The sequence below is a fragment of the Acartia tonsa genome, chromosome 6 (genome assembly GCF_053477335.1).
Source record: "Acartia tonsa isolate MP-2025a chromosome 6, ASM5347733v1, whole genome shotgun sequence".
NCBI lineage: Eukaryota > Metazoa > Arthropoda > Copepoda > Calanoida > Acartiidae > Acartia > Acartia tonsa.
In genome coordinates, this window is record NC_137265.1 from 53,179,924 (window position 1) to 53,200,633 (window position 20,710).

A 20,710-nucleotide genomic window follows, 5' to 3' on the forward strand; every position below is an offset into this window, starting at 1 on the left:
CCAATTTTCCCCTTATATTTCAAGGCTAATAAAGCAGAATTTAACATAATTGAATTATAAGGGACAAAGAGTTTTTTTTGTCCATTGTGAAATCCCAGTATACCTGAAGTTTATAGCAGCGTTTCGGAGCCGGGAGCAGCAACATTTTTGGTGGAGCCGGAGCCGTATTTTTCGTTAAAAACGGCTCCGGCTCCAGATTAGCTAAAAATGATTTTTTAAAGTAATATTATAATTTGGCAACGGTCTATTTCTATATAATAAACTGAAAAACTATTGTTACTTAACAAATAGACACACATCCTTCTACTTTTATATAACTTTAATCAAATTCAATAATGAACAAAAATTGATATAATAATTTCCAGATACAGCTCCGCGGAGCCGCATCAAAATTATACGGCTACGAAACGCTGGTGTATAGACTTGCACTTGATTAAACTTCTTTAAAAAAAAAACTTTTAATGAAAAAAATTTCAATGTTGTGCATCCGGGATTTTATGGGGAAAATGTATGTACATCCCCAATAATGATAAACAAAATTACCTCTTATGTTGCTTAAAACTAGTTTTAAAAAAATAATAAAAAGTAGCCAAAAGAGCATAAATTAAGACCAATAATACCTCCCTCCCTGGTTGTGTATAAAGATTTTCAGTTAGGGAGGTGACTTTAAAATACACTGGTATTAAATTTTATAGCCATCCTATCTTATTCGTTAGCTCTTAAACTTTGGGTACTTTTCTTGAGTTTTTAATGGTTTGTCTAAAACTTAAGTTTCTAAACTTTTCAACCAATAATTCTAATCTATATAAGGGGTAGTTTTGTTTAGTTTTATTGGTAAATGATTATGATCGTCCATTGTCTTATCTCTAAATATTCTTGAATATACCAATTGCAATTTTTTATTTATTTTAACGTATTTGTGCTGCCTACATTTGCATTGATAGGGACCCTAGCTGATACTCTTGCCTGTTGGCAAATTTCCCACATAGCGTCACAGACGAACAAAATAATGTTTGGAGTAGATGCTCATATGTAATAAGACAGACGGACAAGCCAACCTTTGCATTGATGAAATGAGAAAGGGATCCTAGCTGATACTCTCGTCTAGTCTGTTGGCACATTTCCCCCATAGTGTAACACACGGACAGACAGATGGACAAAATAATGTATAGAGTAGATGCTCATATGTAATAGGAATCTTCACTAGAAATTTCAGCTGTCTATCTTCAATAACATCCGAGAAACACATTTACCCCATATCGTCACATACGGACAGACAGACGGACAAAATAGTGTTTAGAGTAGATGGTCATATGTAATAGGAACCTTCACTAAAAATTTCAGCTGTCTATCTTCAATAACAGCCGAGAAATTCATTTCCCCCATAGAGTCAAAGACGGACAGACAGACGGACAAAATAATGTATAGAGTAGATGCTCATATATAATAAGAATCTTCACTAAAAATTTCAGCTTTCTATTCTTAATAACAGCCGAGAAACACATTTACCCCATTGCGTCACAAACGGACAAGCCTACCTTTGCATTGATGAAATGAGACAGGGATCCAAGCTGATACTCCTGTCTGTTGGCAAACTTGGATTTATAAACAGGCGCAGACGGACAGCAGGCGGACAAAATAATGTTTTAAGTAGAAGCTCATATGTAATAGGAATCTCCACTAAAAATTTCAGCTGTCTATCTTCAAAAACAGCCGAGAAACACATTTCACCCATTGCGTCACAGACGGACGGACAAGCCTACCTTTGCATTGATGAAATGCGACAGGGATCCAAGCTGATACTCCTGTCTGTTGGCAAACTTGGATTCATATACAGGCGCAGGTTTGCGGGTCAGGAATACTTTCTTGGCCAGCTTCTGGACGCTTCCTGTCTCACTACCTGGAATGGAAAGGTATCAGTTCAATTCTCCTAAGTGTCATTAGGAATAAATTAGAGGGGTCTATTCATGAATATTAAGAAATAAGACAGTAGACAATAGATAAGTTTAAACCCACTTATGACGCTAAAGTTAATTACCCAAGCTTTGGTTGAAAACTTTGGACAATACTAGTTTTAGTCCACAAAATTAAATTTTAATAAACAAACTATATTATTATACCTGGTGTTGGAAATAGGAAGACTCGGATGTAACGAGCTCGATCCCTGCAAAAAATAAAGACATAAGCAATTCAACAAATTAGAAATCTAAACAAGCCGCAAATAAACCGATAATTGTAAAATTTCACTTTTCGACCGGATTACAGTTCAAATCATTTTGAGCCAGATAAAAAAACAAATTCACTTACTACGCCTTTTTGTGCAAGACAGACAACAGACTGACACAATTTATCTATAGAGTAACTACGCTACTTATAAATTTACCTAATATCATAGTTCATATCATATTTAGCCTGATTAAGCACATATATATTGTGTCATCAGTTTTATCTGCTTGTATGACATACAGACGGACATACCATAGTTATATTGTAGCTGCACTACTAATAAATTTACCTAATATCATAATTCATATCATATTTAGCCAGATTAAAAACATATTGGGCCAACAGTTTAGTCTGCTTGTAGAACATACAGACGGACGTACAATAGTTATAGAGTAACTGCGCTACTAATGAATTTACCTAATATCATAATTCATATCATATATAGCCAGATTAAGAACATATTTTGAGTCTACTTATACCTGCTTAACGGACATACCATAGTCATAGCGTAGCTGCGCTACTAATGAATTTACCTAATATCATAGTTCATATCATATTTAGCCAGATTAAGCACGTATTGGGCCAACAGTTTAGTTTGCTTGTAGGACATACAGACGGACATACCATAGTTATAGAGTAGCTGCGCTACTAATGAATTCACCTAATATCATAGTTCATATCATATTTAGCAAGATTAAGAACATATTGGGCCAACAATTTGGTCTGCTTGGGGTTAGTCAAGAATAGTTTCGCTGCAAGGTTCAAAACCTGAAAAAAAATTTAAAAGAATGAAAAACTTCTGGAGATTTAAATGGATAAGACAATTAATGATAAACAAAATTACCCCTTCCGTAGATTAAAATTATTGGTTGAAAGTTTTAGACACTACTATTTTTGAACCAACCAATCGCAATTCAATTAAAGTAACCAAAGTTTTAGAGTCCAGGAATAAGAAAACTTGGTATATAAAACTTTGGGTACTAGTATAATTTACAGTCCAATATCCCATCCATCCTGCAATTTTAGATGTTTAGTTTTAATTAGTGACTGGCGGAAAAAACTGTGGCAAAATAGATATTCACCTGTAGCTTAACTTCATCAGTTTCATTGCAGAAAGATTTTGCCATCTTCCTAAGGACGTCAGGGGCCAGTAGGGGGATTCTTTCACAATATTCTCCTACCACCCATAGTACTGCTGCTCTAGCACTTGATACCTAGATAGATAGGTAGAAGCTTAAGGGTCATACATCATTCAACCAATTAGAGCGCAGATAGTATTCAATCCACCAATCACAGATGTCAAAATTAATGGACTTAAATTGTATTTGCGCTTTTAAATAAAGAATTATACAAAAAAATTATACTAGGTTTATGTTTAATATTTGCTTTATCGACTAAAAAGTTAGGTTTCACTATGGTTTTATATGAAAAAAAAACTTTTAAATGTAAAGCAATTTTTAAAGCAATATCATCAGATGCTTTGTTGAGTTCAAAGGACAAAATAACACTACAGAAAAGCATCAAATGTTGTACATTGCAAAAGTAGATTAATTACCTGTTTACAAGTTACCAACACTTTTTCTAAATATACATTTTAATCACAATAATATACGTTTGTGTCAAAGCTATTAAACAACAGTTTGAACTCATCAAAACATTCGATAATATTGCACCAAACAATGCTTAACATTTCAAAGTTTTTTTCATATAAAACCATGGTGAAACCTAACTTTTTAGTCGATAAAGCAAATATTAAGATTTCAAATCTACCTCTAACATTGAAATTCTTTATAAAAACTTATATATCTTAATGTACATCCCAATTATTTTAATTACCAATCATGTTTTTAACAAACCACTCAAAGAATTTATGTATTAAACTTTTGTACACCAGTAAAATATTTACACTCCAATGTTCCCTCCCTCCCTGGATATAAAAAATTACTTTCATAAAAACTCTTACCTCGATAGTATCAATAAGTTTGACCATCTGGGAAATAATATCAGTATGTTCTTCCTAAAATTAAAAAATAACAATGAATCATGCCTGTTATTTAGGCATAATAGGATCGTAATATTCATCTTAATCTTTGTAATGTGACTTCTATAACATTTCAATAAAATTATAAAAGCCTAAAAACTCTGTAATCAATGCCAAAACATCTGTACGTCAATTTAAGATTTTTACATTTTTATCTATTATGTCAAACTGTGTAAAAATTTTCCTTTAAAATATTTACAAAATCAAAAACACATCAACTACGAGTGTTTTAGAAATATTACCAAAAATTATATGTTAATAATAAATAACATTTGATAGCTACCAAAGTAGAATTTTACACATAAAATAATTAAAATAAAGTAAGATTGGGTTATTGAACAATTTTCACTCATATATAGCATAAACTTTTCAGTGATCTTAATTGACAAGATATAAGATAAATCTATGTTTACCCCTAATTATAATAAACAAAAATACCCCCGGTAGACTAAAATAGTTGGTGGAAAAGTTTGGACTAATCAAGATTTAATAAAAAGTACCCAAAGTTTTTAAGCCAAAAAATGAAAGCTTTCTCATAAAAAATATTGTAATAAAAACTCCAATATCCCCCACTTCCTGAACTACCCCTATGCAAGTGTTAAGCTATTTTTTTCCTAAAAATATTGCAAAATGGCAATTATGTAAAAAAAATAAGATTGTATGAACAACCCTTTAACTAAAATCTAATATAAAAGTTTATAAAGAGTGCTTTTCAAAGTCTTTCTTAAAATAAATATATCAATAGGGAGCCTGCTAGGTTATAGTTTGTATTTTGCTGTTATAGCATGTAAATAAAGATCTCTGGAACTGCTTAAAGTTTGACCAAGGAAACTTTGTGCAATTCTCTTCAGCACAAAAGTAAATTAAGCTTGCAATATCAAAACAAAATCAACAGGGAGTACCTGCCACATGTCAGGCGCGTGACAGTAATGATGTAAACAAGTACGATTATGCCTAATAGTAGCGAAAAGATTTGAAATGATATTGATTAACAAAACTTTATATACAATAGATGTGCTTGAATGTGGAGTTAGTCCTAGTGGCTATACAAAAGTGTTTCAAACTACTCCATGACGACTTAGGTCCGACTTCTAAGAAACTATAGCTAATCAATCAATCAAAATATACAATAAAATAAAAATAAAGATCAAGAAAGTTGATTTAAATCCCCAAAAATAATAAAAAAAATTACTTGCCCCTTTTGTAGATTAAAAAAATATTATTTAAAAGTTTAGATATTCCTATTCTAAACCAACATGGCGTACCTACCAATCAAGATTTAATAAAAGTAACCAAAGATTTTAAACCTACAAATGAAAGAACGAATTCATAAAACTTTGGATACCAGTATAAACCTATCCCTGAAAATCCGTGTAAAAATTGGTAAACAATATTAACTTTCCTATTTTGACAACAAATATATACACGTTAGATAATATATTAGATGTTTAATTTGGTTCTTTTTTGCATTTCTTAAAAGCAAATCCTCTTTAGAAATTAAACTCTCCTTACGTCCGTTTTTTATTTAAACTTAAAGCTTATTAAAGCTCTATGCCAATGTATTAGTTTTTCTTATATCTATTTAGCTAAAGGGGTGGTAAATCGAATAATGTTAACAGTTTGATTAATGTACTTTTACATTATACAGCATATGATGATGTTTTGTCATGTTATTTTTTTACACTTTGAACGCAACAAAACATTTAATGATATTTCGTCAAGTTAAAATTTCAATTTTGTGCATAAAAACTACGGTTAAACAGTTACTTATAAAAAACATAAACCTCGTATATTCCTTAAGATCATTTGCTCTCGTTTAAGCAAAGCAAAGTCCGTTTTATTAACTAATACTTAGGACGCGCTACAAAAAAAAAGGGATCATGGAAAGAAAACGAAGTAGAGGGTTTCGTGCGTCGTATTTTCACAGTAGCTTTTAATAGGTTATGTTAGGTAAATGTTAATGATTGCCCCGCAGGGTTAGGAAATTGGCATCGCAAGTTAAGAGCCCCCCCCCCCCCCCGCAGGGGCTAGAAATGGGAGAAAAGCTACTGTGAAATCCAACAAAACCCTCTACTTCGTTTTCTTTCCATGATCTAAATAGAGTATTTACCTGTTGGCTTTGCAGAAGTTTCTTGATCTCCAAGACCGACTCTGCGACGACAGCTTGCTCAGGGGAGGAGAGCAGCTGTACTAGGCCGGTCAAACAGGTAGCCGTTACCTGACAAGTACAAGATTAGTTTTCATGAAAACTTGTGACCTTTGAAAAAACTAACTGTCGCTTCATGTTAACCAGATTTTAAAACTAAGATTTTGTTATAGAAATGAACACATTACCTCAATGTTTTAAAGCAAAATTGAAGGAAAGGGTGTTTTAAGGACACTTTGGAGACCAGTATAATATAATCACTTCATTCCTGGCTTACCTCTGGTATACAAGAAGCACAACGGCCAATGGCCTGTATTGTTGCGGCCACACTAGACTTTTCACCCCCAGAAATGTAAGACTGAAACTCCCTGAAAAATACTTTATCATTAAGAATCTTTAGCTTATGTAACAAGTAACAGGATGTCTGTCTGTCTTAAATGATCTTACTAACCGCTGAACCGATATGGTTCTCCTTTATAGTGAAGCTTCTTATAGGTTAAGGGAGAGTTAACTATTTTGTAAAAAAGTTCCTCTAACTTAACATGATAAATTTCCCCACAAAATTTTTATATCAAACTTTCTTTTTAAAACTAAAACTCTCGAGGCCCCTAGGTTCTTAGTTGGACAGACGAACAGCCATAAAATCTAAAAAAATAGCTTCGAAAAGCAAAGCTTACCTTAACAGAATAGAAATATTATCAGGTCTGGCCAGGTTTGTCAGAATCTCTAGCTTCAGAATCTTGACGTGGGCTGGATCACAGGATCTTACAAAGAAAAGGCGCAGGTATGGTTGGAAAATTTTGGCTCCACCCTTTTCCTAAAATAATAAAATAAGTTAGAAAATAGCGCAGCTAAAGAACAGGCACAATTACGATTGAAAGATTTTGGCATAACCCTTTCCTGAAATAGGAAATATATGCTATAAAGTAGTCCAGCAATGACAATTAAAAGACGCAAGTAAAGATTCTAGCTCTGTCCGTTTTCTAAAAGAGGAAAAATAAGGTAAAAATAGCGCAGCAAAATAACAGGCGCAGGTACGGATGAAAGATATTTGAAAAGGAAAACTAGAATTATTAGGAATGAGCAGCAGTTAAAAAAGTCTTTGAAACTTTAGCAAGTAAAGCATGAAGTTTGCAGCTCCAAGGGTCAACTTGGGGGATAAGCCAATGTTGATAATCAAAATTACCACATTATTGGTTGAATAATTTGACTAGTTCGGAACTTTGGAAGCAACCATTACCATTAAATAAAAGTGCTCAAAGTTTTTGAGCCAACGAATAAAATATTAAGATACTTGTCTTTTGGTGTAATTTTTATGAAATGGTTTTATATGAATAGGATAATTCTATCATAAATATGTACCTGAACCGTCATAGCTGCAATTGAGTTAAGGACAATGGCCTGAACTTCGTAGTGGGACCTCAACAGACGCACCAGTGCTTTGGCAACCACTTGAATCTGTAATAAAAATCAGCTACAAAATCAGGTAAAAATAATGCATTTCATATTAGTATAGTTGCCATTTAGGGATTTATCCAGACATAAACAGGGATAATAAACTTCCTAACATAGGTTGTGTATGATCTAAAGGGTAAAAGGTAAAATTATAACCAACAGAAATATAAAGATGATGTAGTTTTTTTCAAAAAAAATTATATTAATGATATTGAATTTTTAACAGTCTTTGCAAACTTCTTGCCAAAAAACAGCCACTATTGACATTGATACATCAAATTATTTTATGCTTAGTGTCAAAATTACATCCTATTTAAAGTTCTTTTTTAAATTTTTGTTCAGAATTCATAAATGTAATGATTGAAAAGGGTCTATGGGCCAAGGGCATGGCATTTGTAAGTTAAATGCTAGTAAGATGTCATATCAATTCTACTACTTTTCCACAGCCAAGTAAACATTGCGCAAATGACGCAACTTATGTTAAAATTTAAATACCTCAAGTTTAGGCGCTAGATGCCAGTCGAGTTGACTAGTAGCCATAACAACACTAGCATTTCTACTCTATAACAGCCAAGTTAACATAGCGCAAATGCCGCAATTAATGTTTAAATTTGCATACCTCTGGTTTAGGAGCTAGATGCCAGTAGAGTTGACTTGTAGCCATAACTACACTTGCATTTCTACTCTGTAACAGCGGCTTTGTACTACGTAGCAACAACCTAGAATAAAACAAAAATAGGACAAATGTAGATTTTAGGGGAATAAATTAAGGAATGGGTTCTGAAGGACAAGATGAAAATAACATTCAATTTTAAGTAAAATATTGGTGTAAAGATAACTGGTGCATTTAAAATATAATATGCTAATCCTTATAATAAAGTAACAGGATGTGTGTTTGTCTTTCTGTTTGTACCGAAGGATCTCGCTGCTGAACCGATCGGGTTCTTCTTAACAGGGTAGCTTCTCATAGGTCCTGGGAAGGTTTATAACTATTTTAGGGGAGGGTACCACCTACCTCTCTCAAGAGAAATCACAAAAAATCATTAAAAAATATTTGTAGAGAGACTTGAACGCAACATAGAAATTGCACAATTTTTTACTTTTTATTTTTAAAATTGGCCGTTGCAATCCAACTTCCCTCTTCTCAAGTTCCCCTAGAGGCCTCTAGGGGCGTAGCCGCTAGTAGAAGATAAATTGATGCCCTAGTCCCCAACGATGAAGAACAAAATTCTTAGAATTGGAATTCTTGGTTGAAAACTTTAGATATATAAGACAGACAGGCATTAAAGAAAATACTGACCTATGATCAGCATCCATCTTATAAGGTTTAATTTTATCTTCCTCAATAATAATCTTCTCATTCTCTTCTTCATCCTCAGAGTTCTCATAGAAACCTTTCTCCTTAATAACAGAATGATCAGTGTCATCAAATTTTACCAATGCAGAAATATGAGATACATCCACAAAAAACGTTTATTTCCATCAATAATACCCTAACCGAAACCATTCTCCTCAAAACATTTAATAGAGTCAATACCTAAGGATCTATTGTATGAAATGTGCATTTATTAAAATCAATGCAATTGCACAATTACATGAACTTGAAGTCCAATATTAGGATCAATGAACTGTGTCCTGGCATATCTAGTTAACATATTAAGGAGGGTAACTTGTCCCCATTGTAAGGGATAAGTTAAATGAAGATAAATAAATCTTCCCCCCAATTAACAAAAATACAAAATTGTGACCTACCTCACAAGGGAAATCAAGTCCAATATTAGGATCAAAAAACTGTGTCCTAGCATATCTGGTTTACATTTTAAGGAGGGTAACTTTTCCACATTGCATTGTAAGGGATAAGTTAAATGAAGATAAATTAACATTCCCCCCAGCTAAAAAGGTAAAAAATTGTGACTTACCTCACATGGAAAATCTAAACCAATATTAGGATCAATGAACTGTGTCCTAGCATATCTTGTCAGCATATTGAGGAGGGTAACTTGTCCCCATTCCTCCACATCAACCAACAGATTAACCAGCTTCCTGCAGAGTTAACATATCATTTATTAAAATATTAAAAGATGTTGGGGATGGGAGCATTTCTAACCATTGTTGTCATGTCAATGTCATTAAATGTATCTGAAAATTGAGGTAAAGCAAAATGTGTATCAGCACATGTAGCCAACAAAGAGAAATAACTTAAGTACCATAAAACCATAGGAGAAATATAAAAAAAATGCTGATTTGTCTATTAAAGGAAGCCTGCAAGAAATACCACACTTTGACTGCTGAAAGACTGCCACAAGTAGACCCATTACCCCAAATTTGAAGCCTTCAGCTTCTATAACAAAAAAGTTCTAGGCATTTTAAATTGAGGTTTTATATACAATGGAAATTTTGAAACAAATTCAATGCTAATGTTAGAAATTTTGAAATTAAACTACGTGGCCTAGAAACAAAATTATAAGCTTATTTTTGTCATAAATTTAGGTTGCCCGTAACTAATTATATTTTTACAATAAAAATACCCATTTTTATAGTCAAAATCATTAAAAAAAATTAAGTTTAACTTGCATTGTACCGAATGTACTGTAGCCAATCAGAAGGCTGAATCAGCTAAACAACCAATCACAGCTGAGCTTGTATAAGTTTCCCCCTTTGTGTCCGCTATGATTTTCGTTTAAAAATGCAATTTAAATCGATTTTTTTCATAGATTTTGACTATGAAATGTGGTGTTTTTAATGTAAAAATGTAATCAGTTACCGGTAATCTAAGTTTCTGACAAAGATAAGGTTATAATTTTGTGTCTAGGCGACGTAATTTACAATTGTTTTTTCTTTTATGAGCATTGGAAATCTTTCAAAATATCAATGTACATAAAATGCTATTTTGAAATGCCTAGAACTTTCTTGTTATGCTGAAGGCTTCAAATTTGGGGTATTGGGTCTACTTGTGGCAGTCTTTCAGCAGTTAAAGCGTGGGAGTTCTTGCAGGCGTCCTTTAAGTGACTGAATCTCAATTCTTTCTCTATATTTTGCTTGACAAAATTTAGATAATCCTTACCCCCAACCTTAAATATTGAAGGTTTTGTCTTTGTATTCTTAATATTTATTGAAATAAATATCTTTGTTAAATGAAGTTTAATGATGTTTTCCTGTAATTTTTATGTATGAGATCAATTCTCTCAGGGCATACTTCCTCAAAAGCCATGGCTGCTGAACCAATCACAAGAGTTGTCCTAAATTACAATAATTTTCACCTTTTTCAAACAGTAAAATATCATTTACTTTTATATTATTAGAGCATGCTCTTTTAGCTATCATGCAGAAGAAAAAACACATTTTGCCTTAATTCTGATTAATTTTAATAAGCAGAAAGAGAAAATCTACAATATATCATTTCTTCCTGTTATTAAAAAGTTAAAGTTTTTTCACTTAAAAATTAAGAAATCTTTAGGAATACCTAAACCTGGGACGATTGTGAAAATTACCTTTAATCAAATGAAAATTGACAATTTTGCAAATGTATGATTTACATTGAACTCTTTATCCAGGAATCTTTCTTAAGGGATAAGACAGTAATTTTATATGCATCTCCATTAATAATTTTAAAAAATTGTCCTTACTGTAAAAGTTACTGGTGGAAGAGTTTCGACACTAAAGGGTTTGTTAAACACAATCAAGTTTTCAGCAAAAACGTATTTCTAAAACATATGGTATCAGTGTAATTTTCAGACAAATATCCCGTCCCTCCCTGAAAACTAACTGTACCTGTCGGCCAGAAGTTTCTCAATGATTGAAATAAGTTCATCCTTCATCTCAGGGTCTAGACTGTACAGCTTGGGTATGGCATGGGCAGCTGTCTTGCGCACAAACGGTGACATGTCCACAGCAGATTCTTTAGGAGTGATAATACTATCATTTTTAGAATAATTTCAAATTTTAGTATGGGGAAGGTAGGTTGTGCTAAAATTCCGTAAAGGTGTGAGTTTTAGGGCTTAAAAACAGTAGTAGAACGATAAAATTCACTTAATATAAATATATAAAATTTTGTTGTCTATGGTTCTATTCAATATGGAAAACACATATTTAGTGAATATTATCGTTCTACTAATGTTTTTTAGCCTTAAAACTCACACCTTTATGGAATTTCAGCACAACCTACCTCCCCCATTATATCAAGGATTTTTTAAGGGATTAGACAATGGGTAATATATTAATGTATATCCCTAATTAACAAAACTACCTCTTCTGAAGATGGAATTTATTGGAGGAAAATTTTGAACACTCATAAAGTACCCAAAGTTTTTTAGCAAATGAATAGGAAAACAACTTTATAAGACTTTGGTTACTAGTATAATGTACCCTTCTTTCTTAATTTATTGGAAGATTTAGGGATGGTTTTAAGCCATTTTATTTTTATGATAGCATTCCTTTAATTGCAGGAAGCATAATTGGAACAATAACAGTGACGCGTATAGATGACAGGACTCGGAGAGCGCTCGCGCGTATCAGCTGATTGGGGTCCTTGAGCGCGCGCTGAAAGGTGGAGATGGACAGCAAGGCCAGGTCCTGCTTTTCTTCTGCATACCTGAATATCAAATAGTAAATAAATATAACTGATGGTGTATAATTAGAATGAATCATATGCAACAAAAATCTTTTTCTAATAGAAATTTCTGTGACAATAGATTGTGCATATTTTTAACCCAAGATCTTAAATACGACAGGACAAATAAAGCAGTGATGTGTATGGAAGTTTTTAATTGCACTTTAAGAGCATTTAACCATGTTTCCTTATAGCGACTTAGATTTTTTTCTGCTAGTTAAAACTCGTTTCTGATATCTTTTATACATAAATCATACTTACTGATTTTGTAGAAATTGTATACAAAAATAAAACAACATAATTTCGGTTACTGAGAACCGACAAAAAAAGGAATCAATCCTAAATGCTTTCATTTTCGTATCATCGGTCATTTGTCCATAAAAGCCAAACAAAAAATATATAAATATTCTTACCTTGTTAGATAAACATAAACAAGTTTCTTGATTTCAATATTTTTGCTGGCAACATTCTTTACTACAGCTGGAAACAAATCAGAAACATCCCGACCCTAAATATTAACATTGTTAGGACTTTTAGACAAAAGTCAGGGAATAAAAGGGTTTGATGCTTTCAATATTCTTAAACTGCCGTCGATTTTTTATTATAAAATATCATATAAATAGAAAGACAATGGAAGGAAAGTAACATTTTTTTTGTAGGGTCATGATTTCAATATTTTGACTAAAGATGGAAAAAAAGTCTAACACATTGAGACCATTAAATCAAATAATAGTTAGGACCTCCAGACAAAGGAATGATATGAAATGGTTGGATGCATTTAATATTATTAACTAGAGCTAGTAATAAAACAGAAATATCTCGACCATAAATATCAAAGGTATACAAATTAATAGGAGGATTGGTTGAAAATTAGTTGAAACATGGTAAAAGCGCAGGACAACCGCAACTAAAACAAACATAAACTAACTAACTTTTTGGAGACCACCGTTTTAGAGGTCCCAAGGGTCATACAAATTATAAGATAACATTAAAAAAATATTTAGGTATTGATGGAAGAAGTAAAAACTATCTACATATATCTTTAAAAAGGCATAAGAAATACCTACATGAAATGATGAAAGAAAACATACTTTAATACTAGATAATCATCTTAGTATAAACTAATGGTCTACTTAAGATCTCTAAAACAAAAGTTCAATCTTCTTTTCTTACCTTAGCTAGCATTGCAATAATTCGTTTCATAGCATCCAACTTCTGACTGTCCTTGCTGGAATCCAACATCTCTCTAAGGTTGTAAACAGCTGTTAACTTTGAGCTTAATTTCGATCCCTTGGCGTAAAGGTAGATTGTCTAAATTATAAACTTTTTATTGTGTTTAAGAAATAAATAGGAGAATTTAATTTAGAACCTTCACCGTAAATAAACAAGTTTGTCTTCTTTTTCTTAATAATAAGGAGAAGACAAGGTTGTTGGCCTTTTTTCGTGTTTAAAAAAAAATTAAATTTTTGCTGGGTTTATAACCTTTAATGTCAAGGCACAATGTTTTATTTGTAATCTTTTGATTGTGTTTAAAAACACAAAGGAGACCTTAACCTTTATGACTGATTTAGTAACTTTAACGATGAGAACACATTTGTTATTTGCTTCTTTTGGTGTCAAATTGGTGTCAATTAGTTTTTACGAATCTTTAGCATCAAGGTACATGCTGCAAAGTTTAATTTCTTGATAATTTAAAGAAAAATTAGATAGACATTGAACTTTCTGATTTCGGAACAAGAAACAAAATTAATCTGAATATTTTGATATTTAAACAACTTTACAAGAAGTTGTTCTTTTTAGTGAAGCATATATTATAATGGAAAAAGTAAAGTTAACTGCCATTCCTGAGATCGCCATGCTTCTTGTACTCAGAGTTAAGGATGTTGGCACCCGTAGACGGGTCCATATCAACTGCCTACAAACAATATAAATAAAAATTACATGGTAGAAAACAAAAGATAATTCTTGCAAATATATAATTTAAATTAGAATGTTATCCCCCCCCCCCCTGCTCTCTATAAAAATAGACCTTTACTTTGGGAGGTAAATTGCCTCCCCCCCTAACGAAAGAAAAAGTTCTTAATAGTCGGAGATATCAAATCAAATATAGAAAAGTTAGACAGACACCCCCTCCCCCTCCCTATAAAAATTAAACTTTACTTAGAGAGGTACATTGTGGTAATTCCCTCTTCATAAAAAAAATATTTTTTCCTCAATAGTCAAAGAGAAGTCATATTACCAAATCTATTCAGGGAGTTAGTACGCAGTGGGACAAACTCACATGCCCCCCCCCCCCTTCAATTTCTTTTAAGAATCGTACCTCCATAGTCGGGGAGAGGTCATTGTTCCCCGACCTTGTCAGGGAGTTAGAGGACATTATGTGCAGTGTCTCTGAAATTAAAAGTTTAGGAATTTTCAATTTTTATTGGCATGGGGTCATTCCTTTAATCCTGATAAAATTAGAAAGGGATTTTACATCTTAAGAAAAACGATTTGGGCTCAACATGAGGAAAAATAAGTTTTCCTAAGGTGCTATAATCCTACAAATTGAAAATTCCCTTATTTTTACATATGCATAAAATCTTGTTAGGTATGTTATTATTTAGGTAAGTAGGTAGTTTTTTGTTGTTGTAACATGTAAGCGTAATAATTTTCATAAATCACAGGTTTTTATTTAAAATTAATAACTATAGATGTGCATTCACTTCTGCATATTGTCACATTCACAATGCATAGAGAGAGAGAGGGGACAATGGGCTGTTAATTACATTAGGGTAATAAATCTATTTTACAGCAATAATACTAGTTTTAAGAACTTTGAATAAGTTTTGAGAAAGTAGGGGTCTAAAGGGATAAGACAATGGCGGAAAAATTATGTACTTCCCCAATGATGACACACAAAATTAAACTTTTGTATATAAGAATTAATGGTTTAAACTAGGGTTGGGCCGGATACTTTTTTGGCCGGATACCGGATATCCGGCTGATTTCAAACACCGGATATCCGGTAACCGGCCGAATATTCGGCCAAATTACCGGATATCCGGCCGGATAACCGGCCAAATTACCAGATACTACAGTAGCAAAAAAAAATTTCTTCAGAAATCTTATATTTGTTCAGAAAAAATGTTCTTCTAGCTTCAATAATAAGAAAATTATAGCGATTTAAAATTTTAAAAAGCAGAGATTTTTGGTGTAAAGTATAAAAAATTATAGAGCCAAATATCCGGCCGGATAGTTTCAATATCCGGTATCCGGCCGGATATTGAAAATGGCCGGATATCCGGCCACACCGGATATCCGGCCCAGCCCTAGTTTTAACGTTTGAACACTCAACTTAATAAACCAACCAATCAAAATATATAAAAAGTCACCAAAGTTGTTAAGCCAACGAATAAGAAAACATTAATATAAGACTTTTGGGACTAGTGTAATAAACAGCTGGGAAAATTAAACAATCCAAAAATTTGTCACAAATATTATAGGATTGAATCAAAATGTGACGAAACATACCTAAACAAAATCTTTGTTTATATAGAAATTCTTTTTTTAAATGGATGAATTTTATTGTGTCTGATTGACCATCAAGTATTAAGAAAATGAAACAAAGAGGATGGGTCCGTTTTCACTGTAGTAATAATTCTCAGATTATGTTTAATTGATAATGTGATACATAATAGCGGAAGTGAAAACACAACTAATAATTACACTGTATAAGTTTTCTTTTATAAATAAAAATTAAATTATTAAGTATAAAAATAAAATCTACAAATATGTTGGTAAACTTTTTTTAAAATCACAGCTAAAAATAAAAATAGACTTTATAAAAAATATTTTGATTTTTTTTAGAATAAAGACAAAAGTAAAATAATCTTCTACTTTTCACAAGGAGGGAAAGGAAAATATATGATATAATCTTCCAACAAAAAGACAAAAAGTCCTTGAAAGGAAGATTATTTATCATACATTGTCTTATCCCTATATCCCTGAATATTTCAGGGATAAAAATGAATTATTTAACAGCAAGGTTGTCAAGTTTCTCGGTAACTTGCGCTGTCTTCTTGTCATCATCAACTACTCTGGTGGCAGGTTTTCCACCATTTTCAACTATTTTGGTGGCAGGTGTCCCCGCATTTTCCTTGTCCTCTTCAGTTACAGTCTTAACAAAATAATTCAGCAAATATTTCATTTTTTCCCATAGTTTTTTTCCACAAGCGAGAAAAATGTTTTATGTAGGTACTCTTTATTTTATTCATTTTCCCCCTTTAACATATTTTTTTTAGCATGGAACCCCTGTAATTGTATATTACATCCTAAAGATAACCAACCCTTTAATTTCAATATCTTTGTCTGGAAGCATTAAATGTGCAAATTAACACCAGTTCTATAAACATATTCGCTCGTCAGTTGGCTTAAAAAAATATGGAGACATTAAAATAAATATTAATTGGTTGGTACCAACTAGAATGTCCAAACATTTACACCAATAAATGCAATCTAGAGAAAAGATTATTTTGTTTTCCACCAATATATTGTCCATTGTCTTATCCCTTAAGATCAATATAATTTCCTATAACTTGTTAGAAAAAACAAATGTCCCATTTCAAATAATAACATCATTTTTTCCTTAATGTCCAGAAAATGATAAAATTACCTTTGTAATGATGTCTTCCTTGTTAATTGTGGAGATAACAGAATTCTTTTCTTTCAAATATGATTCTGCTTCTTTCTCTAATACATACTGTACAGCCTACAAAATAATATATTATTGATAGATTTTTAGGTCTTACACCAGATTATGACGAACTCTAATAAAGTGAAACTTATAGCTGGTTATAATATTATGCCTCTTTCTCTAATACATACTGTACAGCCTGCAGCCTACACTTACAGGCAGTAAACTATTATACAGTGAAATTGTATCACCTTATCAAACTCTTGTTTCCATAGCTGGGCCTTTTCAACAGAACTGAATCTGACAGCCAAGGTTTCTGGTTTCTTTACTTCGTCAGCAAAATCAGCCTAAATTCAATATAATCTTTAAACCATTATTAATCCTTTGGTGCTGTAATTTATCAACAAAATAATGTTATCATTAGGTAGAATAGGCCATATTATAGCAGAAAAAGCACACAATATTGGACAGTTAAAAGTGAAATATTTGAAAAAATGCTAAGAGGTCACAAAAAATAATAAGAAATTTTAGCCTTTTATCTGTCATAGTAGCTGAGAAATCACATTTCGCATGAGTATTACAGACAGAACAACGGACCAAAGTAAATTATAGAGTACCTAGCTTAGATAAAAAAACTTACATGTGTTTTCCAAACCCAGGCCTTTTCATTGTTAGAATGCTTCAAAAGCTCCATCCAAGGTTGGATTGAGTGATTGGCACACAATCTCATTGTTTTCTCTCGTCTCATAACAATTCTGTAGGTCTTGTCTTTGTTATGTTTAAGTATTCTAATATCGCCTGTTCCTCTCTCCTAACCAGTTATACACATTTTATTTATGTTGTTATGTCAGGTGCGTGACATTTATAATAAGAAAAAACCCGACTGTTAAAAAACAACTTTTCTTCATTTATTTGTCTTTTTGCTTACCTATTTAAAAAAAACTTTTTTATCATTCATAGAAAGGCCTAAAATCTTATGGATTGACTAGACATTATTGCCTTTCTTTAGTTAACTACACTAGTACACAAAGTTTTATAATAATGTTTTCTTATTTGTTGGCTAAAAAGCTTAGGGTACTTCAATAAAATTTTGACTGGTTGACTCAATAAGTTAATTGTCCAAACGTTTCAGCAAATAGTTTAAATCTAATGATAGAGAAATTTTGTTTATTATCATTGAGGATATCATCAATTTATCAATCTGTAGAATCTGAATGGCCAAAAAGTAAGTTACATTTACATTTTAGAATCTGACATCTAGATTTAGTGTTAAACCTTTCCTTCCACTCAGAAGGGTCGCACTCATGTGCATATCTGTAGAGCCTGGCCCGCAGTGAGAATATTACAGACAGGGAGGGGACAATGGACTATTGATTACAATAGTACCCAAAGTTTTATAATAACGTTTTTTATTCGTTTGGCTTAAGTGTCCAAACGTTGAAACCAAAAGTTTGTACCTACAGATAGGGTAATTTTGTTTATAATATTGTGTATAACCGTTCCTTCCATTCAGGAGGGTCGCACTCATGTGCATATCTGTAGAGCCTGGCGCGCAGAGAGAATATTTCCGATTCTTCATCTTCTCCTAGGGTTAAGACAAAAAGGTTCTTTTAAAACAATTCTTACAGTATTTTGATTTTTTCCAGTATCTAGCTTAGGGGTGTATTCTGCATGGGATCCGCTGCAAAGGGGAGCCAAAAATAAAAAAAATATGTGAAAGGGTGGGGGGGGGGGGGGTTAGAGAGTATTGGAAACATTTCTTCCTCTCATTGGAAAAAAAAACTAAAAAAATATGTGTAAAGTTAGAAAAAATTAATAAAATAAAGAGAACTTAAAATATTTTTTTCTCTCCATGGAGCCACATTTCTCATGGGAGGGTGATAGTATAATCCCCCAAAGTAGTTATAAACCTTCACAGGACCTATAAGAAACTTCACTGTAAAGGAGAACCATAACAGTCAAGCGGTTAGCGAGATCTTAAACTACGGATAGACAGACAAATCCTGTTACTTTTATATCAGGATTATGTCTGTCCTTTTGTCTGTAATGTCCTTTTATTATAAGGGGTACTTTTGCTTATAATCATTTGGGATATAACTATTGACTGACCTGTTTTAACTTCAACCTCTGGTAAGTTGACAATGGGTGGAAAATAGGGGTCTGGAGAACTGATCACGGAATCGTCATGTCCACCACCTGCACCACAGATGAAGATTTAAATAATAGATACCAAGGACAAAGTACAGTTCTAAAATTTCTCCTCAACATACTTCCTTCTCCCCCTTTCTTAACCACTTCCCTATAGTTACAGAACAAAACAAGATACCACAAAATATCCAAATTTTCAGCAATTTCAAATGGAATTAAATTGATAAATTATAGCTATTTATTTGGAGGAAATGGGAGTAAGTTTAATAAATTGACGCGCATTGTCAATTTATTCTTATATCCCCCCCCCCCCCCCCCGCAAAAAATATCTAAATCAGGGGGGGGGGGGTTAAAACTAAAAACCATTAACATACATACTTTTTTCTTGGGGGAGGGGGGGGGGGGAGGGATACTATACCACAACCATCCACACCCCCCCCCAAAAAAAAAAAATGTTGTCTTCATTTGTTTAATTTTAAATCTACACTGACCTTCGCCCTCATTCTCATCTTCCACCTTAGACTTGTTTCCTTCACATTTATCCTAAAATAATTCATGATAAGTCACGTGAATCCAACGATTTTATGGAATAAGACATTGGTGTACGACAAAAATTGTGATAACCAAAATTACACCTATAGTAGGTAGATTAGAATTATTGTTGGACAAGTTTGGAACTGCTTTCTACTTCTCAAGATTTTAGGTCTATCAATGAGAAAATATGTTTTTACAACATTGGGGACTATTAAAACCCACAGTTCAATAACCCTTCTATCCTTGCTATTTTACCCTACTCGTAACTAAAAAGTATTCTCTCGAAGTGATCGTTTAGCCTTTTTTTTTCAAATGAACTGAAAATAAGGGGGGATAATTTTTGTTTTGTTTATTACTTTAGGGTAGATTTGATTAGAATATATTTGGCTCAGGAAAGTCCCGCAGGGCTGAGGCATAGTAAGAAATACTAAACTTTATTTCATTTTATCCTAAAATTAAGAATGGGGCGGGTTCCGGTTCAGTGCTCAAAAGGCACTTTTAGGGGAAAACACCAAATTATTACCGCGTCATCCTCTAACTTCTGAGCAGCTTTCTCAATTTCTGACATTTTGTTCCCCAATTATAGGTATCTGTAATCTATCACAGCGGGTAATCAAAATATAATTAAGCTCAAACATACATAGAACATATAATACTGTCCCTTTATGTACAAAAAAAATTCCCAAATCATTTTATTGTAACTCAAAAGATTATTGAGATTTTTAAGATATTGAAAAGTTTTTCAGATGTCATAATTCCTTCTATTTTAGGTAAATTGAATAAAATTGCTTTTTTGCTATAAATATCAAAATAAGAACAATAATCATGACGTTTATACATTTTTATCAATTTTTAAAATAATTTTAAATAAGTCCA

The 20,710-nt window shown here is 32.5% G+C and overlaps 2 protein-coding genes across 3 annotated transcripts in view; both read right to left on the reverse strand.

Annotated features, from left to right (window-relative positions):
• rb (adaptor related protein complex 3 subunit ruby) overlaps positions 1-14,920 on the reverse strand; it is a 32,711-nt gene extending 17,791 nt beyond the window's left edge. The window contains exons 1-19 of the mRNA XM_080165291.1: positions 14,798-14,920; positions 14,327-14,392; positions 13,651-13,728; positions 12,891-12,985; positions 12,302-12,459; positions 11,640-11,766; positions 11,021-11,107; positions 9,788-9,908; positions 9,169-9,269; positions 8,488-8,587; positions 7,776-7,871; positions 7,091-7,230; positions 6,691-6,781; positions 6,378-6,485; positions 4,190-4,243; positions 3,309-3,440; positions 2,888-2,994; positions 2,121-2,164; positions 1,764-1,900 (exon numbers count right to left, since the gene is read on the reverse strand). Of these exons, the coding sequence (XP_080021417.1) occupies positions 1,764-1,900; positions 2,121-2,164; positions 2,888-2,994; positions 3,309-3,440; positions 4,190-4,243; positions 6,378-6,485; positions 6,691-6,781; positions 7,091-7,230; positions 7,776-7,871; positions 8,488-8,587; positions 9,169-9,269; positions 9,788-9,908; positions 11,021-11,107; positions 11,640-11,766; positions 12,302-12,459; positions 12,891-12,985; positions 13,651-13,728; positions 14,327-14,392; positions 14,798-14,854 (1,899 nt within the window). The 5' untranslated portion in view covers positions 14,855-14,920. The remainder of the gene's footprint in view (positions 1-1,763; positions 1,901-2,120; positions 2,165-2,887; positions 2,995-3,308; positions 3,441-4,189; positions 4,244-6,377; positions 6,486-6,690; positions 6,782-7,090; positions 7,231-7,775; positions 7,872-8,487; positions 8,588-9,168; positions 9,270-9,787; positions 9,909-11,020; positions 11,108-11,639; positions 11,767-12,301; positions 12,460-12,890; positions 12,986-13,650; positions 13,729-14,326; positions 14,393-14,797) is intronic.
• Positions 14,868-20,449, reverse strand: LOC145322931 (ran-specific GTPase-activating protein-like). 2 transcript variants are annotated; one of them, XM_080165298.1, is made up of 9 exons: positions 20,358-20,449; positions 19,792-19,843; positions 19,262-19,348; positions 18,653-18,731; positions 17,793-17,961; positions 17,404-17,499; positions 17,132-17,227; positions 16,186-16,636; positions 14,868-15,164 (listed from the first exon to the last, which is right to left on the reverse strand). In XM_080165298.1, exons 1-8 carry the CDS (start codon positions 20,400-20,402, stop codon positions 16,490-16,492), a joined length of 771 nt encoding a protein of 256 aa, XP_080021424.1. In that variant the 5' UTR covers positions 20,403-20,449; the 3' UTR covers positions 14,868-15,164; positions 16,186-16,489. The 2 variants fall into 2 exon arrangements, with proteins under 2 accessions (XP_080021424.1, XP_080021423.1); XM_080165297.1 differs by having other exon boundaries at positions 18,653-18,737.
• Positions 20,450-20,710: the final 261 nt, after the last annotated feature.